At 46.1% G+C, this 27,893-nt stretch overlaps 7 protein-coding genes and 1 long non-coding RNA gene across 11 annotated transcripts; 3 read left to right on the top strand and 5 right to left on the bottom strand.

Annotated features, from left to right (window-relative positions):
- Nucleotides 1-13: 13 nt before the first annotated feature.
- Nucleotides 14-3,724, bottom strand: LOC117653284. Its single transcript, XR_004588211.1, has 3 exons — nucleotides 3,594-3,724; nucleotides 105-233; nucleotides 14-23 (listed from the first exon to the last, which is right to left on the bottom strand). It is a non-coding gene; the product is annotated as an uncharacterized LOC117653284 (long non-coding RNA).
- LOC117653274 lies at nucleotides 835-3,562 on the bottom strand. The gene is made up of 2 exons (XM_034398843.1): nucleotides 3,410-3,562; nucleotides 835-2,946 (listed from the first exon to the last, which is right to left on the bottom strand). The coding sequence occupies exons 1-2, from the start codon at nucleotides 3,439-3,441 to the stop codon at nucleotides 960-962; spliced, it is 2,019 nt and encodes a 672-aa protein (XP_034254734.1). The 5' UTR covers nucleotides 3,442-3,562; the 3' UTR covers nucleotides 835-959.
- On the top strand, nucleotides 3,715-5,268 carry LOC117653283 (60S ribosomal protein L32). Of its 4 annotated transcripts, none has more exons than XM_034398864.1 (4): nucleotides 3,715-3,849; nucleotides 4,425-4,524; nucleotides 4,610-4,762; nucleotides 5,093-5,268. In XM_034398864.1, the coding sequence occupies exons 2-4, from the start codon at nucleotides 4,432-4,434 to the stop codon at nucleotides 5,249-5,251; spliced, it is 405 nt and encodes a 134-aa protein (XP_034254755.1). In that variant the 5' UTR covers nucleotides 3,715-3,849; nucleotides 4,425-4,431; the 3' UTR covers nucleotides 5,252-5,268. The 4 variants fall into 4 exon arrangements, with proteins under 4 accessions (XP_034254755.1, XP_034254757.1, XP_034254756.1 ...); XM_034398866.1 differs by having other exon boundaries at nucleotides 3,796-3,849; nucleotides 4,428-4,524; XM_034398865.1 differs by having other exon boundaries at nucleotides 3,840-3,897.
- A 291-nt stretch (nucleotides 5,269-5,559) lies between these two features.
- On the bottom strand, nucleotides 5,560-7,532 carry LOC117653276 (ubiquitin carboxyl-terminal hydrolase isozyme L5). The gene is made up of 7 exons (XM_034398851.1): nucleotides 7,323-7,532; nucleotides 6,850-6,913; nucleotides 6,665-6,770; nucleotides 6,408-6,595; nucleotides 6,128-6,325; nucleotides 5,948-6,047; nucleotides 5,560-5,864 (listed from the first exon to the last, which is right to left on the bottom strand). Exons 1-7 carry the CDS (start codon nucleotides 7,390-7,392, stop codon nucleotides 5,613-5,615), a joined length of 978 nt encoding a protein of 325 aa, XP_034254742.1. The 5' UTR covers nucleotides 7,393-7,532; the 3' UTR covers nucleotides 5,560-5,612.
- A 94-nt stretch (nucleotides 7,533-7,626) lies between these two features.
- On the top strand, nucleotides 7,627-13,347 carry LOC117653272 (nuclear valosin-containing protein-like). The gene is made up of 15 exons (XM_034398841.1): nucleotides 7,627-8,039; nucleotides 8,473-8,596; nucleotides 8,700-8,818; nucleotides 9,018-9,079; nucleotides 9,210-9,423; nucleotides 9,518-9,757; nucleotides 9,843-9,977; nucleotides 10,051-10,270; nucleotides 10,347-10,641; nucleotides 10,724-11,360; nucleotides 11,437-11,877; nucleotides 11,989-12,111; nucleotides 12,191-12,397; nucleotides 12,486-12,719; nucleotides 12,795-13,347. Exons 1-15 carry the CDS (start codon nucleotides 7,893-7,895, stop codon nucleotides 12,876-12,878), a joined length of 3,282 nt encoding a protein of 1,093 aa, XP_034254732.1. The 5' UTR covers nucleotides 7,627-7,892; the 3' UTR covers nucleotides 12,879-13,347.
- Nucleotides 13,348-13,415: 68 nt separating this feature from the next.
- On the bottom strand, nucleotides 13,416-15,054 carry LOC117653280 (riboflavin kinase). The gene is made up of 4 exons (XM_034398859.1): nucleotides 14,698-15,054; nucleotides 14,391-14,542; nucleotides 14,202-14,304; nucleotides 13,416-14,124 (listed from the first exon to the last, which is right to left on the bottom strand). Exons 1-4 carry the CDS (start codon nucleotides 14,786-14,788, stop codon nucleotides 14,000-14,002), a joined length of 471 nt encoding a protein of 156 aa, XP_034254750.1. The 5' UTR covers nucleotides 14,789-15,054; the 3' UTR covers nucleotides 13,416-13,999.
- Nucleotides 15,055-18,382: 3,328 nt separating this feature from the next.
- Nucleotides 18,383-20,732, top strand: LOC117653391. Its single transcript, XM_034399036.1, has 3 exons — nucleotides 18,383-18,600; nucleotides 18,958-19,192; nucleotides 19,770-20,732. The coding sequence occupies exons 1-3, from the start codon at nucleotides 18,524-18,526 to the stop codon at nucleotides 20,259-20,261; spliced, it is 804 nt and encodes a 267-aa protein (XP_034254927.1). The 5' UTR covers nucleotides 18,383-18,523; the 3' UTR covers nucleotides 20,262-20,732.
- On the bottom strand, nucleotides 20,621-25,872 carry LOC117653390 (endoplasmic reticulum mannosyl-oligosaccharide 1,2-alpha-mannosidase). Its single transcript, XM_034399035.1, has 11 exons — nucleotides 25,474-25,872; nucleotides 25,192-25,386; nucleotides 24,978-25,115; nucleotides 24,671-24,896; nucleotides 24,430-24,578; nucleotides 24,153-24,341; nucleotides 23,877-24,064; nucleotides 23,664-23,790; nucleotides 23,421-23,585; nucleotides 23,190-23,333; nucleotides 20,621-23,095 (listed from the first exon to the last, which is right to left on the bottom strand). The coding sequence occupies exons 1-11, from the start codon at nucleotides 25,576-25,578 to the stop codon at nucleotides 22,877-22,879; spliced, it is 1,845 nt and encodes a 614-aa protein (XP_034254926.1). The 5' UTR covers nucleotides 25,579-25,872; the 3' UTR covers nucleotides 20,621-22,876.
- Between the last annotated feature and the right edge of the window lie 2,021 nt (nucleotides 25,873-27,893).

Raw genomic sequence — 27,893 nt, 5'->3', positions numbered from 1 at the left:
GAGCTTCGTCACCACAAAATTGCCTAAACAGAAAAAAAAAAAAAAAAGAGTTGTAAAACAAACATTTTAAATTTTTATAACAAAATACACAGACATTTACTTACACTGTCAAAGTATCTTTCTTGCAGGAAATATTTTTAACAACTTGACTGCGTTTTGGCTCGGAACCAACTCTTAACACATTGAAAGCTATTTCAGCTTCTCTTTGAGATGGAAATGGGATTTCAATGTCACTGAAATTTTAGTTAAGGCTTAACACAACAAGTTGAAATGGGAACCATCATACAAAAATAACATCTTGTACAACAAAGATATAAAATAAAATACAAGATTCACAATAAAACTTAGTATAAGTAATATATACATATATATATATAAAGCTGATTTTATTCTGACATAGGCAAAATTTTTTATAAAAATAATTACTTTTTATCAAACAGGCCAACAGTGCCAAAACTAACACTTATGAGATGTACAACTCGTAAAGCACAGTTTAATGTAGCATTGCTGGCATAGTGAACAATAAGCATTACAAAAAAGGCAAAAGAAATAATGCACCACAGAACTATTATAATAAGTTGAAATTTACAATGATATTAAATTGAATTGTAAGTATCACAGAGCAAAAGATTGACCACTGGGGACAAAATTTTCAGGAGTGCAATGAATGGTTGTTTATGAATTGATCCAGAGTTCAGGTGCTTAAGTACCAGAATAATATTAATTTTATACATATCAAAATACTGATCCATATTTACAATGCGGAAATTGTGAGATGTCCTAAAAATCTTTATCATGAAGTTTGATTTGTATAGCCAATAAAAAATCACAGGATTCAAGTCAAATAACCAATGCACATTTCAAGTAGGCAGGTATTGAATACATGCAACCAATTGAAACACATAACTTGGATTAGAAATATAGCAGCATTTTCAGGACTAGAAAATGGCTGAATTTTATTAACATTTTTGAAGTTCATCATTTGCTGCGAGCCAGACTTCAAAGAGGCCCTTTGCTTCATGAGTGCCATTCCACTGCCGGTCCAAACTTGCAAGTTTAAAGTCATCAAGAAGTCCCTTTTCCACAAGGACAGTTTCCAGGAAACGTAAACAGCCATGAGCATCCAGGGTTCTTCGATGCTCAGGGGCATCATCAGCAGAAAATCCCAAGAATGGTTCCTCAGAGGAGTCTGCTGAAGGAGCTAAAGATTCAGGGTCAATCTGACAAGATATTTCCATGGATAAAATTGTTTTCAGGACATCACAAATTTCAGATTCTACTTTAGCAATGCCACTGTCTGTCTCTGGTAATGGACTAGACAATGGTTTTACTACAAGATGGGTTTCCACATCAGGTTGATCAACGCGATCCTCAAAGTAGTCATTACATGGATCTGGGGTATCCTTCACCAGATTCTGTGATGATGGCGTAGGAGATACTGATTCATGTGCAACAGGTTCAGGTGTAGGGAGGGCAGGTGGTTTGTCAAACACCAAGTACCTTGGAACATTTGAATCTATCAGTAAAGCAGGATGAAGTGCCAAGGTGTATGGGTCACAACTCTCTGACGTGGGAAATTCAATTTCAATCTCTCCTTCCACTGGCATCAACTCAAAATCAAATTCACAATCAGATTCATATTGATCAAGGTTTGCCTGGAACTCAAGGCCATTGTGACCATTATAACTGAGAGGAACCAGTGGTGAAGTGCTGGTCAAAGGCTCTGCACGAACTTCTGCTAAAGTTTGAAGCATTGATTTCAAATGAGGCAAAATACTGTGAGTATGAAGTAAACTTTGAGAATTGTCATAATTAATCCAGGTGCTGAGGGCATCATACACTCGTGTTGCAAAATTAGTCTTATTAATTGTATTAGATGAGTCATGAAGTACAGAATTGAAAAACTCTGAGATTGCTGGTCTCGGAGTAGGAAACAAACAATACAAAATTATACCCTGTTCTTCACAGTAACGAGTAACATCCATATTTAGGCGGCTCCGCCTACCATCCACAAGAAGTAAAACTGGGAGGGTAACATTTTGTTGCTGCAGCCACTTCCGGAAAGTCACAATGTAATCAAGAAATATTTTTCCATTCACAAGACCATTTTCAGAGTAAGTCCCTATGCAGCCTGGTGGAAAGGATTCAGTTGTTTCTTGAGTCAAATCTTTAGATGGATACACAAACAACAAAGGTGCCATTCCACCTGAGGCTGAAAAAGTGGCTACTATGCTTGTACACTCCACACTAGCAGAAATACGGTCAGATTGATCAGGCCTATCTTTCTCATCCATTCTTTCATTCCGCTCCTGTTCAAGTAACTGTCCTGTCAGAGGATCAAAGAGGAATTCACCATGGTCAACATTAAAAACACGGTCAGGAAAGTCCAGTATAGACTCCTGGCCAATGGAAGCCATAAATTGTCTATGTTGCTGGCACCATTGTCGGACTTCATCGCGAGAAGTCACAGTCCGACTCCTTCTGGGGCCTGGGGCCATATCGTTACTTATTTCATAGACTCTCGGATGCCGAAGAAGAAAATTGCGCATCCAGCTGCGTCCAGGGCGTCCATTCTTGAAAGATGTCCTTCTATGATTGTTTTGTATAACATTTTGAGCCATGTCTTTCAAGTCTTCTGTCTTAAGAGGAAACCCTCGTTGATACAAATCAATAGCCCAAGACTCTAAAGTACGCTCTTCAGTTTTCGTAAGAAAAGGATTTGGACCTGGTGATGCGTCTACAGGCCTTTTCCCATCAAGTTTATCTAATAAGGTTGATCGAGGAATATTGTAAGTCTTAGCCGCTTGACGACGAGACATGCCACGCCATATGGCACGCATAGCGGCCAAAACATCTTCAGGTTTGTAGCTTTGACGTGCACAACTTTTTAATTTCTTCAAATAAGAACGTCGAAGTAAGTTTTTTCTTTTCCGATGCTTCTCAATGCTAGAGTTGCTAGTTAAGGACAATACAAACAATTGAATTAATAGTTACAGAATATTTTAAACTAAAAGCAAAATTGCTTCAGTGGGCAGTTACATCGCATTACATTTGGATTTACAGAACCCTAGCTGCATAAACAGTAGCTGCAATACAAGTAATACGTATAAAAATGTGCACTGAGTGGTACAATCACTGAATTAACATTTAACATAAGAAACGAACAGAATAAAAGCTTAGATGAGCAGAATGAATCCTAATAGTATCCAAGTCAAATTAAAGGGATTGATAGCATTATACAAAAGTTTAAATGCGAGAAACGTTATGATAAAAAAATAGGTTAGGTCACACCACTCAGGGATGATAACTGGATTAAATATTAAACAGAGAATTAGTAGAATGAATCGAGAGAACAAATAAACATTACGGAGATACATAAAATAAAAGACTTCATCAAAGGGAAGGATACACAACAAGAGCGTTGGCGCGGCTCTTGTCCATTGCGGAAGGCCGGACCCGGACCCACCACACCGCGAGTCATGAAATAGTCTGTGGCACCCTCATGCGCAATGTCTTCGACGCAGGGAGAGTCTACGGATCATAAGCTGCTCGGAACACACTACAAAAGTCTAACCTGAGACGTGAAAAGGCACTTTCAAAGAAGAAGTTTCAGTGTGTACAAATAGTACACTTTTCGAATGAAGCAGACTGATGTGTGTAAATGAAGTTGTCGTCACGTTGCCACCAGGTGGCGCCACAGTCGATCACCGCCCCCCACAAACCACCACAAACCACAGGTGGATACGGCCAGGGTTTGGATTTCTCTCTCCCCCTGCCAACACCGCACAAGAAGAAAATCAGGAACCCTTTCCGTAGGATCTTTTTTGGCGTGTGAGTCGCGAGAAAGATGTAAGTACACTTTCATCCACATTAATTTTACTCATCTGAGCACAACTTGTATGTACATCCGTTCCCCGTCCGTCTCAATTATCTGTACATTTCCTTCGGAACATTATTACTACGACTTATTGGCGTGTTTTTGTCCAATAACATTTTGTACCGTGGCCGTCTCTTCACGCTGTTCGGCCATCAGTGTGCGACACGTACATAAATAAACAATTCTGAACTTGGTTCGTTTCTGCATCCCTCTTACTGCTTTGAATGTTATCTTGAACCTAGTTCCTTGCTTAAGTATTTCTACGCACTTGAGCGTTGCAGTCTCACTTATTGTTCGCTCTTGGGCGGTTGTCAGGGCCTGCCGGGTAACCTCAGGGGACATGTTCGTGCCATCATTTCTCTCTTTTTCCTATTTAAATGTTTGTCGTAAATTCCTTGGCATTTGGAAGACCCAAATTGCACCAGCCCGCTGTTCCGTATCAGACTGTTTCGGTTCTCAACTGTTTTGTTTGGGTTTTCCTAGGTTAGGATCTCTAGCATTGTTTTAACACCCTACAATGAAACCCGCTTCCTGTTGTTTGTTGCAGCAGAAACATGTCGATCCGACCCGCCTTACGCGCGACCATAGTCAAGAAGCGCACCAAGAAGTTCACCCGCCATCAAAGTGACCGCTATGGCAAGCTCAAGGTATTACTACTGCGTCAATTTATTGTCACATTTGTTTTCCATATTCTTAGTGTGCACAATTCTTATATTGTCGTTCTTTGTTCAGCGTAACTGGCGTAAGCCCAAGGGTATTGACAACCGTGTCAGGCGTCGCTTCAAGGGCCAGTACCTGATGCCCAACATTGGTTACGGTAGCAATGCCCTGACCAGGCACATGCTGCCCACTGGATTCAAGAAGGTTCTTATTCACAATGTTAAGGTAAGCAAAGTAGATGACTGTCTGTCTGACATCTGTCTGTCAACTAGCAACCTACTTTATTTGAGGGCCCCAAGAGCTGGGTGCATCTATTTGTTCTAGTCAAATTTTGGCATTATTTGTGAAATGGCCCCCTTTCTCCTATTTTGGGGTTCCTAAATGAGAAGTCTGGGGAGGTATTTGTGGAAGGGCCAAATTTGGTTCCTAGCTCCTTTGTTCCTTTACTTACATCATATGCCTTGATATTTCAACCCTTCCCATTTGTGAAGACTTTCATTTCACTGAGTGTGTTATTTCACTATATTTTGTAATTTTTATTTATTCCGCTTACAGGAGCTTGAGGTGCTGATGATGCAGAACCGCAAGTACGCTGCCGAGATTGCCCACGGCGTTTCCTCCAAGAAGCGCAAGTCTATTGTTGAGAGAGCCCAGCAGCTGTCAATCAGGTTAACTAATGGAAATGCCCGCCTGCGCTCTGAGGAGAATGAATAAATCTTTTCTTAAGTAATCTTGCGCCGTTTCTTATTTTACATATTTCGACTATCTTTAAGTTTTTAATACTTGACACGTAAATACAGGACCCTGCTCCAACATTTGTTATATTAGCAGCACTTGATCAGAAGTTCTGGTTTGAGTAAGACTGACTGATACTTAGGTAAACAAATTTGAGATTAGCGTGATCTACAGCAGAAGCAACCAAATTCAAATGGATGGGGAATCCGCCAATCCTTTGATACATGATGGAGAGAGCTGCATGCATTGATGCATTTGTTGGAAGGGGAAATAACCAAAATCTGAGGTACATTCTGATATTGACATTTTATTGCATAAAACAGCTGTTCAGCTTGTAAAACTATGATGCAGCCTTCCCTTTGGGTTTAGACTGAATTCTATCCTTAGTTTTTTCTTTGGCCTTCTCATACAAGGGTAACAATTGTCCCTCCTTGGCCAATACCTTGAGCATTTCAACAATTAAAGGCAAGTAATTATGTTTACGGCGAACATTCTCAACTTGGTAACGCTTCTTCTTACGATCCTCTTCTTCAATCAGCAGTCTCAGTCTTGAAAGTTCGGCTTGTTGACTATCAGTCTCCATACCACCTTCCTGAAATAGAAAAGAACAAAAGCTAAGAATCATTGGGATCACATAATTGTGAGGGTACAGTATAATGATATGACGGCTTTTACCTCCATCTGCTTCTCAATCTTCTGCATCTTACTTTCATATTTTGCTTTGCGATCAGAGACAATCGCCATTAAGTTGAAATTGATTTCACCTTCACTGTATCTGGAGACAAAAACAAGTTAGGAAAACTTCTAACACAACAAGGGCCACAGAATGAAAGAAATCCACTTTGACACCCTTACTTCTTCATACGCTTTTCAATAACAGGCCGAACTACATCTAACCAATCCTTCTCTGCTGGGACAGGGCCCAAGTCAACAGGACCTTCTCTAATGCCGTCAAGCTCGTAGAGTCTCCCATCTATCGGCAAATAGCTTACAAAGTGGTACACATCATCGTCTTTGGTGGCAGCTTTGCTATCAAATTCAAACAAAGTTTGCCTAAAGGAAAACAAAATGTTAAGTTAACTTCAGACTTTTGGTGACAATTGAGTTAAGACAAAACAGAAAAAATGACACACACCTGGCAAAGGAATTGTGGACTGAACGGATGGTCTCAGAATTGCTAAGAGATAACCCTTTCATGTTTGCATCAAACGACTGACAGAATTCTTTAAATTCTGTTAGAGTGGGGCCGAGAGTTATGTCAGGATGCTTGCAATTGAGCAAAATGCTGATAATCGCTTGTGTTGCACATGCGTTATTTATCACCTGCAAAGAAAGACACATGAGAAGTGGAATCCATAAATTGAGCGATAACTGGTATTAACATAAATTTACCTGCTGGGCGAAAAATATTTTGTCAAGACGGGTATCCTGAACTATGGCGCCGGATGCTTCTTCATCTTTGATCCATTTGAAAAGAAAGATTAATCCATGAATAGGTCTGCAACAATGATCACCATTAATAGAAGCAGCATATACATTGACTAATTGACTACATGAGCTAATCAATAGAAACTCACTTGAGGTTCTCAAACTGATCAGCATCCAAGCTCCACAGTTCCTCCACTTGACAACCTTTCACACCTGAAGAAGGAAAAAAACACGAACGCTAGAGATAACGTTATAGCACGCAAACCAAAACAAAGGTTCTACAGATTCAAAATACCGAACGGGTTCTGGTCAAAAACAAGAGCTGCATAAAAATTAAATTTAAAATACACAGGGCAGGGAAAGCTTTACATATTAATAAAATGTTAACCTGGGGAAAAAACAATTGTGCCCGTAATGACAGTGACAACCAAATTTGATCATGACCTCTTGGAGTGAAACTACAAACAAAGCGATCACAAGAGGACATGAGCACAAAAAGCGACTCGAGAGGCTTAAACTGCAGTAACATATCCGTCTCTGTGACAGATTTCTCTTTGAAAGACTCGCTTCTTTGCTTCTTTGAATGTCATTGCCACCGCCGTAACACTGATGCTGCGCTTACCAAACTTATTAATCAGCTCCGTGAATACTCCCGGATCACTTTCAATGAGGCACCAGTCTCCGGCCGACATTTTCAATAAATCAGTTTACTTCTTGGTGATGGGTTAGCCCCTAGTTTAAGGGACAATATCTACAAAAATAACGCAAGTGAACGGGCCGTAACCCTTCTTCTTGAGTGGAGTGGTGAATGGGAGCAGGGTGAGGGGAGGGGTGAGGGTGGGGGACCGGCGAAACGGTAAAACGATCTCTCGAAGAGAATCGATCACGAAGGTAAACAACAGGTTCGGAAATCTAGGAAGCCGTTGCTTGTGTTGCGTCGGAATCTCCGGGGTCGTGAAGGCGTGCATTTTCTTCCGTGCGTGCGTGTTGCCTGCGGCGCCTGCGGTGACGGGCCAGCGTGCGTGCATTTCGCGCTCTTGACATTTACATCTTACGTCCCTTCGTCCCGTTTCCCCGGAGTGCGTGTGCACGCTAGTGGTTCAGCAGAGAAGAGTTTCAACTTTGGTTTGGAGGGTGACTCGCCCTCGCAGCGACTCCTGAGCCTCCACCATTAAACCAAAACCGCAGGCGAATGACGTCCTCCGGCGAAGTGATAGCCCTTGAGGGCGCCGGGGCCGGCGCAGACCCCATCATCTTCAAAACCAACTTCAAGCCGAAGAAGCACTTAAAGCATCGCCCGTATTTCATGGACCCAGCCATAGTGCCCAGAGTTAAACAGGTACGAACGCTTGATCCCCAGGCGCGACACTGCCTGCGGTGTCACGGATAGGTTAGTCGGCAATGAAAGAGACTTTCACTGTTTTGGTCTGCCCTCTCGCTGCTTTTCGTAGTTTTGTATTTATTTTCATGCATTATAACGGTTGAACATTATTGAAGGCATCATGAGAAGCAATCTGTCATTTCAGTGTCAAAGTTTTGAAACACTGGTTTCAGTGGATGAAGGCACCTACCTGTTGACATGTTTTATTCTAATCTCTTCCATGACAGTCTTTGAAAATTGAGTTTTAAAACTTTGAATTCGTAATTAGGTCTGAAAACTTACGAGCAAGACTTTAGTCCTCTGTACCAGTTCTGTTTTTGGTAGTTTCCTGATCAGTATAATTATAGTATAATTTTACTGTTTTTGTAATGTGGTGAATCATTGTTTTCAGTATTTAGAAGAGAACAAAGATAAAGTATATGTTGACATTGATGATATGGTTACTGCTCTCCAACGAAAATACAGAGAGTACGGAAAGAAGAAACGAATGGCGTTTAAAAGTATTGTTGAGAAAGGTAAATACACCAATTTGCAATCTGCTTTGTAGTTTTTCACCTGTTTTGTAGCTTTTTATTTGCTTTGATTGTCCTGTAATATTCTACATTTGCTTCTTTTCAGCTTTTTCTGTTGTGTTAAAGAATTACAGTTTAAATGATGATGAGCTGCAAAATGCTCTTGGATCAGAATCATCAAGTGACATGGAAATTGAATCAGACGATGAAGTTGATCTTATTGTTGTGAGTACTTTATTAACACATTTCTGACACTACTTGTTATTTCTTAATAATAGTGAAGCAGAGCTGTTTTTTTAACTCTGAGAACATTAACTAAGCTCCTTGTGTAGCTGAATCCCAATTTCTTTTGCCATCTCTTGCATTTTTAAAGGTTTCTTTTTAGTATTGATTTGTCTTACATTTCCTTATTTTCTTCTCGCAGGATACAAACAATTCAAGTAATGATCAGATTGTAAACATGTACTTGCAGCAGCAACCTCAAAAGTAAGTTCAAGATAGATTATGTTTTCCAATAACTAAGCAAAATTGTAAGGTTATTTCTGCCTTGCTGTTAATATTTTTAACTATTCATCAAATATTTAAATTAATCAGCCTATATATTCTTTTAACCAAGGTCTATAAGGAAACACAACAATGAAGGAGCTAAAGAACTGATAGACATTAGCAGCGATGATGAAGACCAAGTGCCTGCCAAGCGGTCTAAACAAGCAGATACAACAAGCAACAGTGAACCTATAGTGCCTTTACCCCAAATTCCTCAGTCTCCCAAAACTACAAATGGACATGCCACTCCAAAGGAAGTTGCTGTAACTCGTGATGTAACTATTGTAAGTATTTTATTGTTATCAATCAATTAAAATATTGGATTTTTGTGCGATTTTACATTTTTTAATGCTCTTTCTTTTGTGTTCTGTTCATTAGACTGCCGTTCCCCCTGCCACTGTTGCACCTGTTGTTGCCTCTACTGTTCCTTCCGTCGCTCCTTCAGTCACCCCTTCAGTTGTACCGGAAAGACCAAAACGGAAGCGTCCCGTAGCAGATGGGGGTGCTAGCTCAACACCCTCTCTCAATGGTGATGTGTCCAAAAGGAGGAAAGACTTTCCTGTCACACGTCCTTGTTGTTCTTTCAAGGATGTAGGAGGGAGTACTAAAGTTCTCCAGGTTAGGATTGAAACCTCTACGTCATGTTAGTTAATGGAATTATTTTTCTGATGAGGCTCTAATGTTCTTTTATTCTTTTTATTAGGAAGTATGTAAATTACTAGTGCATTTACAACATCCTGAGATTTTTGAGCAAATTGGTGTTACTCCACCTCGTGGATTTCTACTTCATGGCCCTCCCGGCTGTGGCAAAAGTCTTCTCGCAAATGCGATTGCTGGTGTAAGTATAATACCCCATTCTGTTTAATGTGTGTCACCCATGTAATCTCTAAATTGATTTTTTTTTTCTGCAGGAACTTCAAATTCCCATGTTGAAGGTTGCAGCCCCAGAAATTGTTGCAGGAGTTTCTGGTGAGTCAGAAGAACGAATACGTGATCTCTTTGACCAAGCTGCATCTATTGCCCCATGCGTACTTTTCATTGACGAAATTGATGCTATAACTCCCAATCGAAATAATGCCCAGCGTGAAATGGAACGGCGCATTGTTGCACAACTTTTAACCACTTTGGATGGTAAGTACTTAATATTTAACTTTTTGAGGGAACTTGTGATTTGTGAGTGTAAACCATTGTTCTCGTTTTTTGACAGAGCTTAGTGAGAAAGAAGGTGGAAATCAAGTGTTGGTTGTTGGCGCAACAAACCGCCCAGATTCTCTGGACCCTGCTCTAAGAAGAGCTGGTCGGTTTGATCGAGAAGTTTGTATGGGTATTCCTGACCAGGGAGCAAGAGCCCACATTTTGAGAGTTGTTTGCGGTCGTTTGGCATTAGCCCCAGAGGTATCCTCTGATGCTGGCATCAATGAGCTGGCATCTCTCACTCCTGGCTTTGTTGGTGCAGATCTTGCCTCATTGACCCGAGAAGCTGCTATGGTTGCTGTTAACAGGTTTGTGTGGGTCGGGTTAATATCGTGATATGTTTACCTCTATTTTATTTCAGGTGAATATAATCTCTTTTAAATTTTGCAGAGTATTTTCCCAGCTAGAAGCAAAAGAAAAGGAAGGAAAGGAAGCTGACATTAAAGAAGCAAAAGAAAAGGAAGCGGACATTCAAGTTCAACCTCAGACCATTGTACCTGAGGGCAATGATAAAATTGAGGGGCCATCAGAAATTTTAGAGACTGAAAGCAAAGTGGACAATTGTGACAAAGACAACTCAGTGGTTGATCAAGAAGCAATGGATACCTCTGAAGTGGTTCAAATTACAACATCAACCGAAAACATACCAGAAGTTGCTCCTGAGTCGTCAGACACAGTAACTTTAATGGAGGGAGATAATGAGACTGTTTTAACTGGGGAAGCGGTGGTTGAGAATAATGCAATATATGAAGAGGTGAAGATTGATGAGGCTGTCATAACAGAAGAGCAGAATGAAAATGTGGAAAAAGAAACTATTGTTGATGGCGATAAGGCAGGAGAAAGTATCATTCCACCCCAAACAGATGCTCCCTTACTATCAACAGAGGTTGTCGATATAACTCCTGAGAACAGCAATAAACTTCAAAATGTCAGTCAAAAACCCCATGATGATATTGAAGTTATGGAGGTAGCAGTTGCCAGTGGTGGTGATGAAACACCAAAGCCTTCTGTGAATCAATCAGATGAGGTCAGAGAAAAAGTCTTTTTTTTTTCTGTTTTCTGTGCCCTTTACAGTCTCTTATGCTTTATTTTTCTGTCTGCAGGTTAAAGAGAAAGAGTTGGCACTTTCACAAAAGTTACAGCCTTTATCCATTTGGTCACCAGAGCTTTGCCAGCTGATGGCCTGGCTTCACAACTCTCCCCTTACAGCAGCACAGCTGGGCGACCTGACAATCACTATGTCAGATTTTCATGAGGCTCTTCACCATGTACAACCGTCCGCCAAAAGGGAAGGTTTTGCCACTGTTCCTGATGTAACTTGGGAGGATGTTGGCTCTTTGGCTAATGTCAGGGCAGAATTGCAACTGTGTGTCCTGGCACCTGTAAGGTATGCAGAGCAGTACTCTCAGCTGGGACTGAATGCGCCGACTGGTGTGTTGCTGTGTGGACCTCCTGGATGTGGTAAAACTCTTCTTGCAAAAGCAGTGGCTAATGAGGCTGGCATAAACTTCATTTCTGTCAAGGGACCTGAACTTCTAAACATGGTATGTGTGCAGTGTAGTGATAATTTATTTGGTTGTACTATGCCCATTTAAAGTAGTATTATTAATCATTGAATGTGGTATAACTGGGGATTCTTTCTTTGATTTCAATAGTATGTTGGTGAAAGTGAGCGTGCTGTTCGTCAAGTTTTCCAGAGGGCACGAAATTCTGCTCCTTGTGTGATCTTCTTTGATGAACTTGATGCCCTCTGTCCAAGGCGTTCAGACTCCGGTGATGTGAGTATTTTGGAATAGTTACTTTCTTTTTTATGCCGTATCCACAACTAATATTTGTTTAATTATTTATGGGTTTTAGAATGGAGTTAGCAGCAGGGTTGTGAATCAGCTTTTAACAGAAATGGATGGTGTTGAAGGCAGGTCAGCTGTGTACCTGATGGCTGCATCTAACCGGCCTGACATAATAGACCCAGCAGTTTTGAGACCAGGCCGACTGGACAAAATAATTTATGTGGGATTGCCAAATGCTGAAGATCGGAAAGATATTTTAAGAGCATTAACCAAGGTAGAGTTAGCACTTTCAATATCCTTGCCTTGTATTGCTGTCAGCGTAACACTCCCAATTTTACTTAAATTCCATGATTGCCTTTCAGAATGGAACAAAGCCTCTGTTGGCTTCTGATGTTAATTTATCAGAGATTGCAAGCAGAGTTGAATTGGAGGGTTACTCAGGTGCTGATTTGGCTGCTCTTGTAAAAGAAGCAGGTGTTCATGCATTGCGAGAGTTCATTGCAACAGGAGAAAATCCACAAGCTGGTCCCCTTTCTGTAGCCATCAAACATTTCAACTCAGCTGCAGCCAAAATCAGGCCATCAGTGACAGGAAAGGTAAGTTTTGTATTGTGGTTTGTTAAGTCCTTCTCTGGTTACCCTTTAACTTGAATAATTTTTTGTTGTTTGAAGGCTCTGAAGCATTATGAAAAGCTCAAGGAGATGTACGGCACCCCTTCACCTGAAGAAAAACCTAAACCTACGGAAACGTCTTAAAGACTCTTTCCTATTGTGGGAAAACAATAGTGTGAATATGCACCTTCTTATATTTCTGATTAGGCCACATAATTTTTATTTGTATGGAAAAGGTTTTGTTGTCAGCACATCTGTTTTTGCAGTCCTGTGCACCACTTGCTTCATTTAAAGGTTTGACCATTGTTTGTTTGTTAGATTTGAAATATGCAAATAGTGTGGATTAGTGTTCTTTTTGTTCAATAAGTGTAAATATTTTGGTAACAACAATTTTATTCTTAAAAATGATGGCCCGTTTAAATGAAATGTATCTAAGGAATCTATAAATTGACTCTGATTACCATGCTTACTGCACAGGATAGAGAAGTTGGTCTTATTAACATCAAATGTTAAAAGTCTGTAGTGCTGGGCAGTAAACATGTTAGCTTATATTTATACTGCATTTAATCAAGGATTAAAAATTTGTTATAATGCATTTTATGCCCCTGCCCAATTTGTGCTTATTAATTAACCCTGAACTAATCCATACCAGTGCTTTGAAAGATGCGTAGATTACAATCATTTGTATTGCCAATTAAACAGTTTAATAAGGAGACCTTAAGTACTACTTCACAATAATAAAACTACTAAGGGCACATTTAAGTAGCTAAAATCACGCCATGGATTTCATAAGTACATTTTTACTAAGTTTATTTCTCTCTTGTGAGGTGGTGCAGAACCAATGAAATGGTGTCTGATAAAAGCTGGGTGCAATCAGTGTGTGCATCCAAACCCACCAATACTTAAAAAAGAAATGCAGCAATGAACCTGAATGACATTAATGTCATGGACCATAAACAAGCATGAGCTTGCATTCAGATGAAACTGCTCTATGCACATAAATTATCCTTGTGTCAAAACGTTTACACACAAGTTGGCAAATTAAAATTAAAATGATAGGCAAAACCGGTGGGTAACTCAAGCTAATCAATGAAGTCATTCATTTTATCCTACGGATCACAGACAGAAGCATACTTAAGTAACAATAAACGAAAACATCACATAAATGTATGTATGTAAGAAAATAACAACAAAATAGAATCTTTTGGTTTTTTTTCTGAAGACAGATTTGTTGTTAAAAATTGTTTTACTAACACAGAGAGCTTTTAAGATTTCACGTCATCTTTATCTGTACAGAAAAACTTGTGAGACTTCAACTTTAAGTAGACGGGTTCCTCCAATTCTTTCTCTGCAACTGAAATATCTTCATAAATTTGTTTCACCAATGCATCTGAATAAAGGAAAGAGGAAAAGGAATGAGGCTCCATGTAAGGTTGCATACCACAAGCAGATTTATCTATTCTTTACCTAAAGATGTAAAGTCCTTTTCTGGCCGCAGATAACCCACCATACAGACCCTCAAATTTCTTCCATAAAAGTCTTGTGAAAATTTAGTTAAAATGTGAGTTTCCTGCAACATAGGAAAATACATGACAAAAGTTAAGGGAATCCATACTCCATAAGACAAAAATTTAGCAGTTGGCCACAACTCATTACCATGGACTTTTCGACATTTTTGAAGTAAGGATTCCATCCCACACTCATCACCATTTTATGGACTGTTCCTTCATCTATTTGGGCCCAGCCAAAATATATTCCAGTTCCCACTTCTTCAGGCAATTCTTTCACAATATGTGGCTCAAAGTTGGCTAGAAAAAAAACATAGGAAGAAGATGAGCGTCGAAAAGCCATGAAAAGGGCATTCCCGACCAGCTGGAGGCCAGCTGATGTAATTACACTTTGAGGTTATGTTACTCCTGCAAAAGCGGAGGTTCCCGCAAAAGTCAACGACAGTATATCTTACCTGTGGGAATACCGAGTTCTTTCGACCCTCTACCGAAACCCTTGACAACGATGCCCGAAGCAAAGTGCGGCAAGCCCTTACTGAAAGTCATTTTTAGAGGGGACAAAGCTGTCAGCTCACGGAACGTTCCAGGCGCACTGCAAACCCGTTGCAGCGAATATATGGGCAACTGATTGGTGGACTCCCCCGCGGGCCCTGTGATCGGGGATTACAGATTGTGGGTTGCGGGTGGGATCGCGAGCTTCAGGAACCGCTCAACACGTCACCCGCCCTCGCTTTCGCTTTCGCTATCGCACACCCGACCGGACCGACCCTCCTCTCGCCTCGCAACCTGCTTGCCTACTCGCCGAAAACTTTGAGTTGAGCGGGTTATGTCGCCCCTGCGGGTGGAGATATGCTGCCAACTGTGCGGGGCGAAGGCCGCTAGCCACCCAGCGCAGGCAGGCGGGGGCGCTCGCGCTCAACGGGGAAAATTGGAACGTCTCTGACACGAGGATCGTGAAATACGAAAGAAATTCCAAATGCCTGACGTGCTTCCCACCGGGCGAGCCGGCATCCGATGGGTCCGTGTTTCTGTTGGGGTGGCAGCACAACACCGCGACACCCAGCACGCGCCCGCGCGCCGTTTCTCTCGGGCCCGCGATTCGCGGATTTCTGATTTCTGTACTGTAATCGTCGGATAGCGCTTCCAGACATCGCACAGTCGCTCGCTAGCCACTGGGAAACGGTATCGGCGAGCGTCACCGTTCACAGAGAGCCTTGAGTGCGTCTGACTGACTACCCAGAAGGCACTACAGTTGGACGAAGGACTTCCCTTCTACGACTACGCGTCCAATAATACAGTCCATTCGCGTCAGGGCACGTCAGCGGGCCAGGTCGATTCAAGTTTCGAGAAAGCTGTGAGACAAATGAGGGATGGCGCCTCTATTGGATGACAATTTAACGAAGACATGTCAAGCAAAATGCCGTATTCGTAAGTGTCAAAGCCGCTGCCACCGCGGCGGGCCAGCGTGTTGCTCCCAGTTTCCGTGTCCTCTATGAATAGCATTGCAACCGTGAAGTTTTCCAAACGGAATCGTTCTCTCAAAGCCCGCAAGTCGCTGACCGGAAAAGGTGGCACGTCCATTTCGTTGCAGCTGCCGCGGAGGCCAGAGCTCGCCGTCACGACGGACGCAGATGCTCAAATGCAGCGAGTGCAATTGGTGAGTGGAAGGCGAACCCCCCGATCGGAAATGACAGAAACTTTGACATCATAATGACGTGATTTCCAAAAACACAATCTACTTTTCAGAGGGTTGAAGGGGGAGGGTAGCCATCTCATAGATCTATGCTTTCTGATAACTGAGCGACCCATCTTGGTGGATCTATTTGGACGATGCTGGGTAGCTGCTGCAGACTGATTCCGATAGTCGTTTTCATCGCCCTGTCTCTCTCGCACCTGTAGGGAACGCCCTATATGAGTGCGAGGGAGACAGAGCGACGTCTGCTGGCGTTGCTGGTGGCGGCGAAGGGCGTGGACAGCGCGGCGAGGATGCGCCGGCCTGGCCAAGCCTGGCCATGCCGCTAGCCGATTAGCACGCGGCCCAACAGCCATCCGAACGGCGCTTTCGTCGCTCTCTTTCTCTCTCTCGCACTCATGGGAGGTCCCGTATAGGTGCGAGAGAGACAGAGCGACGACACTCGGCGGCCGTTCATTAGAGCCGCCCTGGCCGCCCCGGCCCGGACATGGTCGTGCCGAGGGCTGTCCTGAGCGGACCGCGGCCGGTCTACGGCCGAGCAGTCGGATGGCAGTGGAGCGCGCGTGACGGGCCGAGAGTGCGTGACGACGTGACGACCGGAGTGCCGATTGCGCGACAGCCAGCGACAGCGCGACGCAAATGTGTCGTGCCGCCGCGTGCCGCCCTGCCGCGACGGATGAGTGACGCGGTGACGCGCGGCTGACGCAAGGCGCAAGGGCCATCGAGTACCCATGTGGGTGCTGGAGCGGGCGCATCGCCTCAGCCGCTCCTTCCTCTTCGGCGGCGAGGACGACTCGGTCGCAGCGGGCGTCGGCCAGGAGCAGGAGGACGATGGCCGAGAGCAGGGGAGGGACGGCGAAGGCCCACCAGACCCAGACGCGCAGGCGCACCAAGACGGCGGAGTAGAAGAGCCCGATGAGGAACACGGCCGGCAACATTTGCAGCAGCCGGGCGGGCAAGGCCTGGAGGAGCTGGACCACGCCCCGCGGCACCCTCGGCGCCCAGATGCTCAGACGCCACCCTCGGAGGCACCGGCGGGAACCGCCTCACCCTCGTCGGCCAGCTCGTCGGCCAGCTCGTCAGAGCAAGGCGAAGGTGGCCGCCAACCACCGTTGCGCGACGCTGCCGACGCCGTGCTCGACCTGTCCACCAAGGAGCAGGCGACACCGAGACCCGGCCCTGGACAAGATCCGCCCGTAGGGCGGCCGGTAGTCGCGTGGCCGCCGCCACCCCCGCCGCCTCCACCGCCACCACCACCCCCGCCGCGGGCGTCTGCCGTACCCTGGCCGCCGGTCACAATGGACGACGAGGATGACGTTGATCAGGACCAGGGCATGAACACCAGGTTAGCGACGGACGGATCCGACTCGGACGACGAGGGTGGGCTGGACAGCAGCAGCGAGGACTCCGTCGAGGCCGCAGTCGACCACGGCGGCGACGACGTCGACGACGCCGAGCTAGACATGCTGCTGCCGCCGCGGCGCGACGGGGTGGGCACGTCGCGGGTGAGCGCGCTGCGACAAGTGCTGCTCGCCCAGGCCAGCCCCTTCTCCCTGAGAGCCACCATGTGGCGCGGCCCCGACTACGAGCCCCTCGTGGACGCCAGGTACGCCCTAGCGCCCTAGGCCCAGGCCCTTCCCCCCTCCTTCCAGTCCTTTGTTCTCATAAACGGAACTACATGTGCGACACGTACACCGCGTACCTGGGCGCGCAGCACAGCACCGGTAAGGTACCCGGGGTATCCAATAACCCTTGCCGCCGGCGATACTGCTTGGCCGCGGGGAGGGGCCTTACCCCGCCCCGCCCCGCCCCGCCGCCTCCACCAGCGGACTGTCATCGCTCGTCGCCGCCTGTAGCTGCCCGAGGGCCTGGCAGTGCCAGAGCAAGCCCGTCCAAGCCAGTCGCCCGGTCAGAGTGTGCATGCGCCCGCCAAGTCCGGCCTGGCGCGGTGCGGCGTTCGGCCCGTTCGGCGCGCTGCAGTCCAAGTCCACCCGCCCGGCCGCGACAAGCGCGACAAGCTCGACCACGGTGTGCATGTGCACGCGCAGCATCCGTAAGTCCCCCTGCCCTCCCAACCAGCAGCGCGGGCAGCATACCTTCGGGATTGCCCTCCGGCCCGGTATCCCAGCGCCTCAGGGAAGTTCATTTCCGCTTCCAAACGGCGAGGAGGAATGTTATTGTTATTTCGGGAGAGGCGGGGGCGGGGGTTCCCTGCCCAAACATTACAAACCAGCCCATCTCAAAATCGAATCCCCTTTGCTGCAGTCCCGCGGCCGTTTTAGTGGAAGGACCCGACTCGGTGTGGCGTGCTGGAAGTGATTAGGGCGTACCGCGTTGGCGCTCCAAGGTTGGTACTGTGGTTCCTCGCTGACCCCGCACCAACACTCACCAACGCCGCTCACGGCGAGTCGCCGCGCCGCGCCGGGCCTAGCCGTGCCGCGCCCGGGCCAGCCGTGGCCAGCCGCCGCCGCAAGCGCTGGGCCGCGCCGCGCTCGTCTCCTCTCGTCATTCTAGTCAAGTCTGTCGAGTGTCGAGACAGACAGCGCCGTGCGTTGTGCGGCCTGCGGCCTGCGGCTGGCTGCATCGCGATGGACTTGGAGGGCGACGCGAGTGAGGACGGCCAGGACCGGGATGCACAGCCGCACTACCCAGATCTCATCGACATGTAAATGTGTTTTCTTTCTCGGCGCGGCTCGGCCGGCGGTCCTTTCCCGCAGCAGACTGCTTCCGTGCACTGCTTTCGACGCTGTCTCTCTCGCTCCCTTACGAGACGCCCCTTGAGTGCGAGAGAGACAGAGCAGTGTTCGGAATCAGCCTGCAGCCGTGCCGCTCCATATTATTTGACTGTACCTTGGCGTCGTCAGGGACAGGGCCTCCGAGTACACGGCGCAGGGCGCAGGGCTCGTTGCATGACGCAACGCAAGCCATGGCAGGCCCGCTAGACGCGGGACGCGGGTGGAGCGCTCCGGCGCACGGCTTCGCGGCAAGCTTGACATCCTGCTTGTGGTTTTTGCTGTTGCAGTGTTCGGGAACAGGGCCCCGGGCCTGACGCGGCCGGGACGGGGGCGCCGGATGCCGACGGTGACCGAGACCGTGGCGACCGTGGCCACAAGGCGTCGACGCCGCCGACTCCCTACATTGACGGCGTCGTGCCGCCCAGGGACCTGCGCCTGCAACACCAGAGGGAGCACCCGGAGCTCGTCGAGGACCTCAAGGTGTTCCTCGGCCTCAAGCCGCCGACGACGCAGACCCAACAGGTACGGACACGTCCCCGTGCACGTCCGCGGCGATGGGGCTCAGCTGGCCAGCCACGGCGAGGAGTGGAGTGGAGTGGAGTGGGCGACAGACGCCAAAGCGACCAGCGGCCGGGCCTTTGTTTGGCCTCCGAGCGCCTTGCCCGCGTGTAGTCTGGATTTGTTTACGTTGCCCATCGCGTGGAGCGCGCCGCGTTACGTCACGGTCACGGCGTCGGGCCGGGGGGGGGGGGAGGGGGGGCTCTAGCCGGCAGTGGGGCGTGCCGCGTGCCGTCCCCTAGATTTGCAATCGTTTCCAGCTGGGCCGCCGGCTGGGCATGCTGCGCCAAAGACACTAAATAGAGGGAGGGGCCCTGGGCCTCGTGTCCTTGTCGAGGGCAGAGGAATGGACTGCCATCCGTCAGCACTGCAGCGGCGGACTAGTCCGACCTTTGCATTGGGTCACTGTCACTTGGCGGTATACACTGCCAGGCCGGCGCCGGAGAGGGGGCCCTGTCCTGATCCTTATCACACCCCGCACGGTCGTTCGGGACGTGACATGAAATGCAATCAGATGTAAAACGAAACAACTGTGCTCCAGGTCCTCGAGGTAGAGCCGCCGGCGCCGAACACGCTGGAGACCGCGGAGCTGGCCGACCCGTCCCAGACCAAGCTCCCGGAGGCCGTGGAGCTGGTGGACGCGTCGCAGGCCAAGCCCCCACAGCCCGCGCTGCAGACGGTGGAGCTGGCCGACCCGTACCACACCAAGCCCCCGCAGCCGGCCTGCGCCGCCGAGGCCATGAGCGCGCACGACGGCCAGGGCGGCCAGGGCCCTGGCTCGGAGCCCGAGCCGCAGTCCGCCGGCGACGCCCCCAGCTCGGTCCTGGACTGCGCGGCGCTGGCGGCGCCCGTGGTGGCGCTGGCCGTGGCGGGGCCCAGCAGGCACGACCGCGACGCCGTGGACGGCGACCTCAGGCACGGCGCGCACTCGGCGACCTGCACCCACGGCAGGGAGGACACCAGCGTCGAGGACAAGTGCCTCGAGTGCTGCGTTTACTACGGCGTCATGTGCTGCCAGTGCACCATCTCATGACGGACTGGAGTGAAACCTGTGTGGACTCTGCTGTCTCATAGAGAAGGACAAATTGGTTCTCTGCGTCGCGTCTATCTTGTCCTCTAAGTTTGTCCTTCCTTGAGTGAAACCTGTGTGGACTGTGTGCTGTCTCTTGAAGAAGGACGAATTGGTTCTCTGCGTTGCGTCTATCTTGTCCTCTAAATTTGTCCTTCCTTGAGTGAAACCTGTGTGGACTGTGTGCTGTCTCTTGGACAAGAATGAATTGGTTCTCTGCGTCGCGTCTATCTTGTTCTCTAAATTTGTCCTTCCCCTTTGCATGTGCCCTGTGTATTCAATACAAAGTATGAGGATACACTGGTGAAAATGAATTGAAATTATTTGTACTTGGTAAATGTTCCATTTATTTACCAAAATAGAGCCAATTTTTATTTTTGTAAGTACATTACAATGTTATCAACAGTCCAACAAACATTAAACTGTAACTATGTACATTTTATTAAATTCGAAACCTTTCACTTCTGAAATAGTGCATGGCCAGGAGGCTTGTTAAAGTTGGGATGCATGATGACTAGTAATCAATCACAATTATAAGAGGGCGGGAAGCGAATTTCGATGCCTACTGTAGTAACGAACATTGTCCACTGAATCCAGTTAAGAAAACAATGAGAGGCTACACACTGTCATAGCACTACTTGCAGGAAGTTATCCCTGTATAGTTTAACAGGAAATGTTTGAAAGTAAAATTCACTTCAAAAACATTAACTGAAAACAGAAATACACTCACATACCTTCTCTCTATCAAAGATATTCCTATAGTAATAGTACCCCCAAAGACTAGGTCTAGCTGTAGGAACACACAATTTTTCTAAAATTTGTTCTTTTAAAACTGTCTTTCCTTGTTTTTGTTTGTCAATTCTGCACTCACTAAACTCCCTAAGATGTTGTTTCTTGGCTACATATTTAGGAAATTCGGGCCTGGAGGCTACACAAGTGTTCCATGAACAAAGATGTGGTGACCCTTTAAGCAGTTAAAAGAAAATCACAGGAACATTTGGCACACCTGGACTGTCTTCCAAGACTTATTAATTCAACAAGCAACCTTTCAGACATCCAAATATTGCACTTTAAGTTCAAAACCGATGACTCTACAGATAGTTACATGAAGAACTCATTACCCTACACACAAATCTTAAACAGTAAGCCTAGAATCAAGTGAGTAAAAGAAGGTAATAAGCAGATCTTTCGAACTGATAAGTAAAGGGTGCAAACACTTCCATCTCAGTTCCATCAGTTTGTTTTCTTGGAAAATCTGTGACATCAGGAGACTGTGCATGTTCATGCTAATGATAAGAATCTACAATGATATGTGATTCAATTAAAACCCAAAGCCTAGAGTAATCCACATTATTTTCAGGTCTCTTACTTTTTGATCTTTGTTTTTGTCGACTGCTTTATAATAGATAAACTTCAAAATACAACTTTTAAAAAAAAAAAAAAATCAAAATTTGCAATAATAAGTAAGGCAAATAATAATGAAATGATGCATCTTCTAATTTGACCTAACGACCAACCACACACACTATGTTAGACACACACGATTAATTTGTCTAAAAGATTAAAGAATGTACTTCAAACTTACAGCTAAGTCAGACCCAAAACAAAATCCAAAGAATTGACGATTTTCTTCAACTTATCACAAATAGAAAAATAAAAGTAAAGAAGAGTGTACACTTTGCACATTGCCCACTAAATCCCAAATTCTAGGATACATCAAAGTTGTAAGGTATGAAATACAGTACTTAAAAATACTGAAGTGCTGAGTATATTTTGTTACTTCACTAAATGCCAGTTCATTACTAAAAAAAATATAATTAAGACAAAGTGTATGTTCCTCCTCGTTATATTGAGTATATTGTACTCTCAGGTACAACACAATTTAAAAATTGCAAGAGGATAAAAAGACAACCGGATGTTTTCCTTCTTGGAAACTTCCTCATCGACGGAGTCAAATAAACAAATACTGTTTTCCAAACAAGCATGGCTCAAATTTTTCACTTATCCAAACTGCACAATAATTTGTTCCATATTTTGTTTCAAGTTCATTGATGCATAGCATACAGAAAAACAAATGTTGGGAAGTCCCATCATCTAACATTAATATCACAGCAGTAAGGCTGGCTAAAACAATGGCTGTACACAACCAAAACAAACAGCCTAAACCACAAGCCACTTCATCTACAATCAAAGAAAAAAAAACAGCAGAGCCTCAGTAGACAAGCAGAACTGTTAAAAGTGCATCTTGATTCTTGGTGCAATTGCAAATTTGATTCAATAACCTAAAAGGTCAATAAAATTCATACCAAGTAAACTGGCCCCCCTTAATTAAAAAAATCACAACGCCTTTGTAACTATTTACATTAACCAAAACCTCTAACAAATCATAAAGAAAAGAACATAAAAGTTTATAACTATTTTAAACAAAACATGCTTTGAAAAAGTGAATAAACACAATTACAAGATAATCATGAGTCTTTTTCTTAAAATCACATACTCAGTTTCTAGGTTTTATAACATTGTGCTTATTTAATTTAAAGCAAGAGAAATAAAATGGAGAACAACAAGTGAGCAATGAACTATGAGTCATAAATTGGCAATGGATGGGCTTCCGTATTGAAAACAAACTGATCCAAACTAATAAGATACCGATCATCCGCAAAGAGCAGATAAAAATATTTAAGTGTTTCTCCAAGGAAGAAAGATTCCATCATATCTTTAGGACGAGTATTTTGGGCTGATTTGACATTACCAATGGAGGTGTAGCCATTTGGAACCTTGGTGTACTTTTCAAAAGCCTGGAATAAAATTAAAAAGATCAATAAACTGAAGGACTATAGATAATGAATGGTTGTTACAAATTATTGAAATGAACTGTAGGTAATGACTTACTTTGAAAATTTCCCACCCCCAGTTTTGATAAGTAGTATTGCCAGTTAGCTGGTACATGATAAACAAACTTTCTAGAGTTTCAGGCCGAAGTAAGTTGTGAGCATCATTGCTTTTAACAAACATGTCTTCACCTGTGCTAGATTCCTGCAAGTAAACCAGGACAAGCGTTCAAGAAAACTGAAGGGGTATAAAAGACATGATGAGATTGAATAAAAGTATTGGACATCATACCTGCACATTAAAGTAAGTAATTTCTGCAGCCAGTCCTGTTGGTTGGTCCACATAGGTGCGGTAACATGTATTAAGTAACTCACTTGCAAAGTCCATGTGCTTCTGAGGGAGACCATAATGTACTCCTAATGCCATAGTACCTGGTAGGTAGCATGTTAAATGATCCTGCAAAGGAACAAATACAGCACAACAAACAATAGAAAAATGATTGACAAATCTATGTCCACAAAAATAAAAACATACCATTTTAGGTTTAAAATCTTTTCCACCTGTCACCAACTCTCCAACGAACAGGAGTTTCTGCCGTGGAGTGTACCGTGCAAGATGCTTTTGCACTCCTTCCATGGCTTCTAAATAATCGTCTCTATAACTAAGATAAATAGGAGAAAAGATTTTATTAGACAAAGACTTTGAAGCTGATAATTATTCTTTAAGGCTTCCAATATAATAACTTACTAGTCAACTGTTTGGCCAGTTTGTATCCACTGTTTGAGAAGGTACTCATAATATGAATCACCTCGAGCACCCAGTGTGATAGTTGAATATGACCTAAACTGTCCTGTTTGTGCATTTATAAATATAGGAACAAGGCCATCAGTCTTGGGTAAATGGTGCACATGTTGGGAGACACGAGACACAGCTCTCTGGCAGAGAAAAACAATTTACAGTAAGTATATTCAATATTCTTGATACAGGAAAGCTTGCACAACAAGGAATATGAATCATACCAACCTCATATTTAGAATCACCTGTGATGCGGCTCAAATCTCTGAATTCTAATTGAATTGTTGTGACCTCTGAAGTACTGCTGTCAGGGCTCCATTTGGGTGAATGAGATTTTAAAGATCCAAGGTTGACATCAGAAAATGGTACACCAGACTCTGAATCAAAACATGGCAGAAGTCTGTCACCTAATTCGACCTAGAACGCGATTAAAACAAGTACCTAGAGTTAAACTAAAATACCAAATGGTAAGTATGTATAAAACATGGGAAACACAGGTACTTACAGCTTTTTCCAAAAATACTCTTTCACCACTTAAATGGTAAGCACTTAGAAGCCCACCTAAGACTCTTATAGTTACTTCAAATAAATTAACATCCCTGTCAACATTCAACTTTAGTGAATGAGCAACCCATTCTTTTACTTCCTCAAATTCTGGAAACAAATAAGAAAGAAAATCCGAGTTGGTTACAAATGAAATTATACAATGAAAGAAGTAAATCATCTAAAAGATCCCTTAAACATACCTTCTTGTAGTCCCATGATATAAATTGTATCAATTGCATCCACGATTGTGAGTCCCAGTCCAAACCAATCGTGGATTGAACCAGAAATGGGCTTCAAGTTGTCATGACCCCAGGCAAAGCGTTTATAACCCTTCCATGCATGTTTGAATGCATCAAGAACAGCTTTTTGACGTTCATTTGTTGGCCCCGTGAATTTCATGGGAATTGGTTTGACTAAAGGATCAAGCTGTAAGCAAGAAAAATGAGGACACCATATTATGTTTGACCTTTAAAGCAAGAATAAATTAGGAGACTGATGGACTTTTACCGGCTTTACTGTGCCTGGTTGCTCTCCGACATTCACCAAATGTCCTCCCGGAGGACCAACAGCCTCCTCCTCAGGAGCAGCAGCGCCTTCCGCAGCATCCTCTAAAACGGCCTCGTTCCCTTTACCCGTGTTAGGGAGCTGAAAATAAAATAGGATGCTCTTATTTACTTCTTAGAGGAAAAATACAAACACACATGCATTTAGGCACACCTACCTGATTAACATTTGTGTCAATGCTCACAATGGGAAGCTGAGAAGGATATTGCCTTTGGACTGGTGCTAGTTGGGTATCCAGATTCATGTCTGGTTTAATATAATGTGAAGACAGCCAGTAGAGGTATAATATTACTGCTAATGCGAGCATTAAATAAATAAGACTCTTTTGGAAGCGGGACAGTCGATTCCAGAACTGTAGAGACCAAATACAGTTGAAACACCACACTGTATTTATGAAGCAAATACTCAGTAACTGTCAAAACAACCTGATGTGTCTTACCCTCCAAATGGCGCGACGGCGAAATATTGAAAATTCAGGGGAGCCATCGTGCTGTCCTGGATCAACGTTTAAGGCGACGTACTCTTTTCCGAAGGTTGTGAACATTTTGCTGCCCTCGGTGATAAAAACAATGTCAGAATGTCAGACTTGGTTCCTGTGACTAGGTTAACCGACACACCGGGAGTTGCGGGAAGACGGTTTTACGGGGCCGGGGACGCCGCGAATCGACCGAAACACCGTCAAACCACGAGTTTCAATTCGACTTCTGTCATGACTGTTTAATTTGGCGGTCACCGCTTAAAATGTTTGTTGTTTTCTTCCACGAAATCCTCCTTATCCGCTCCACACGTCCGCCATGATGCCACTTGAACTTGAATGGGAAATGGAAAACAGACGACGAGCGGCGAGCGCAGGGCGGTGGCGGCGGCCGGTTCGAAGGGCTCAACGGGTTCAACACGCACCACACCCTTCCGGCCCGAGTAACTCCACCGGAAGGAGTGGAAGCGAAGCAGACACTTATTTCACCGTTCATCTCCGCCGAAGCAAACTGAACAAACTGAACAAAAGCGACGAAGCGGGGAAGCAAGGGATGACCGCCGGTCCGGGTAGGCCACCCATCCTGCAGCGAGGTGGAGTGGGCTGCCTATCTCCTCCGCAGCTTTGCCACCAATCAGCTGCCGGTTCTGTAAGCGTCTGTATGCTGCACAGGTCGGCACAATCGACAGATCCAGATTCCCACGTGATGTGCTTCAAGGGGAAACTGACCCTAAATGCTCGTCTATTTACCCGGGGGTTCGTCCATGCCAAGATTCGGCCATGTCCCTCTCGCACTCACGGGGCGTTCCGAAGGGGTGCGAGGGAGACGGAGCGACCGACCATGCGCTGTGCGGAATCTCTGCAGCTGTTCAAACCAGTCGCTATCCGCTGTCCCGGGCGAGAGTCCACAGTAGGGCTCTACCGGGGTCCAGTCGGCCACTCTATCGCACTCGATCGCCGCACGTTTGTCGTCGCCGTGTCCCTACGGGTTTCGGGTGAACTGCTTACCTCGATGAAGATCAGAATGAATCGAATGCGTCATTAATTAGTGAGTCAAAACGTGTCTCACACTCGTGGGGCTTCCCTTGCGGTCGAGAGGGAGACAGAGACCAAACGCTGTGCGGGATCGCTCTGTCAGCAGCTGTTCAAACCGCTGCCGGCGGTTTGTCGCACTGTAAGTTGTTGTGGCGGTGCGGTGGGCGCGGGTGCTAATTGGGGTGTAGTCTGCCAATTGCCTCTCGTGACATTGTGGACGTTGTGGCGGAGCGCGCCGCCGTCGTGCCGCCCCACCCGCACTGCAAGCCTGCAAGGCCAGGAAGGGACCCAGGGGACCCGAGGGAACCCCGCCTCTCGCCGGGCCGGGCCGGGCCGGCCGGGCCTCTAATGCAGGATTTCCCTATCAACGGGCCGTTTGGTCGAGTCGCCCCTAGTCCCTAGTCCCGTCCCATGATGGTCAGAGGGTCGACCACCATGGAGAGGGAAAAACATCCTCCTGACGTCCTGACGCTCTGTTCGAAGGAAAGCCGTTGTTTCTCAAACAACGGCGACGTTCTTCAGACTGATAAGTCGCCCTGTCTCTCTCGCACCTTTGCGGGACGCCCCGTGAGTGCGAGAGAGGCAGAGCGACGAATCTCGAGTCTCTGCCGAGACGGTACGAGGGCCTGTTGGGCGTTTAGCGCCCCTGGCCGACGGACGTTTGGCGAGGCGGCCGACGCGAAAATTCGAAGGCCCGTCCGACCTGACAGTTTAACTTTGAGATTGAGTGTCAATAATTGTGACGCTTCGCGCTGTTCCGCGGAATGTAGCGCGTCCACCGGCCCCTCGGCCTCGACCCCCTGCTCACGTTTCAGGGTTTCAGCCGCGGGGCGGGGCGGCCGCCAACTGCAGTCGGACGCCAAGCAGCAGTGCCGCTGCGGACGACATGCAGCACGCCGACGACGGCGCGGCCCGCGTCCGTCCCCGCCGCAAAGGCCATGAGCACGGCCCGTGGTCCCCGTGGTCGGCACCATTGAATATGCAGGGCCGCGCGTCGCCATGGGAACGGCCGACGCCGACGGGCCGACGGGGCGCGGCCAACCGAAATGCCGACACGACACGCCGACGACGCCGACCGACAGCCAGGACGCCGCCAGGCCGGCGGGGCGCGGAGCGATTACAGCAATTGCGTGTTTAATGAGCGGGCTGCTTCAGACTGATTCCGAGAGTCGTTTTCGTTGGTCTGTCTCTCTCGCACTCATGGGGTGTGCCGTGTAGGTGCGAGAGAGACGGAGCGACGAAAACGACTCTCGGAATCGGTCTGCATGGCAGCGTCGCGTGTCGCCTCGCTTGTCGCTTCCAGTAAACAGCCGCTCGTCCGTTTCCGCCCGCCGCTCGTCTGCCTTGCC

The sequence above is a fragment of the Thrips palmi genome, unplaced genomic scaffold (genome assembly GCF_012932325.1).
Source record: "Thrips palmi isolate BJ-2018 unplaced genomic scaffold, TpBJ-2018v1 HiC_scaffold_8, whole genome shotgun sequence".
In the NCBI taxonomy this organism is placed as follows: Eukaryota; Metazoa; Arthropoda; class Insecta; order Thysanoptera; family Thripidae; genus Thrips; species Thrips palmi.
This window is presented reverse-complemented; position numbering and strand designations above follow the sequence as displayed.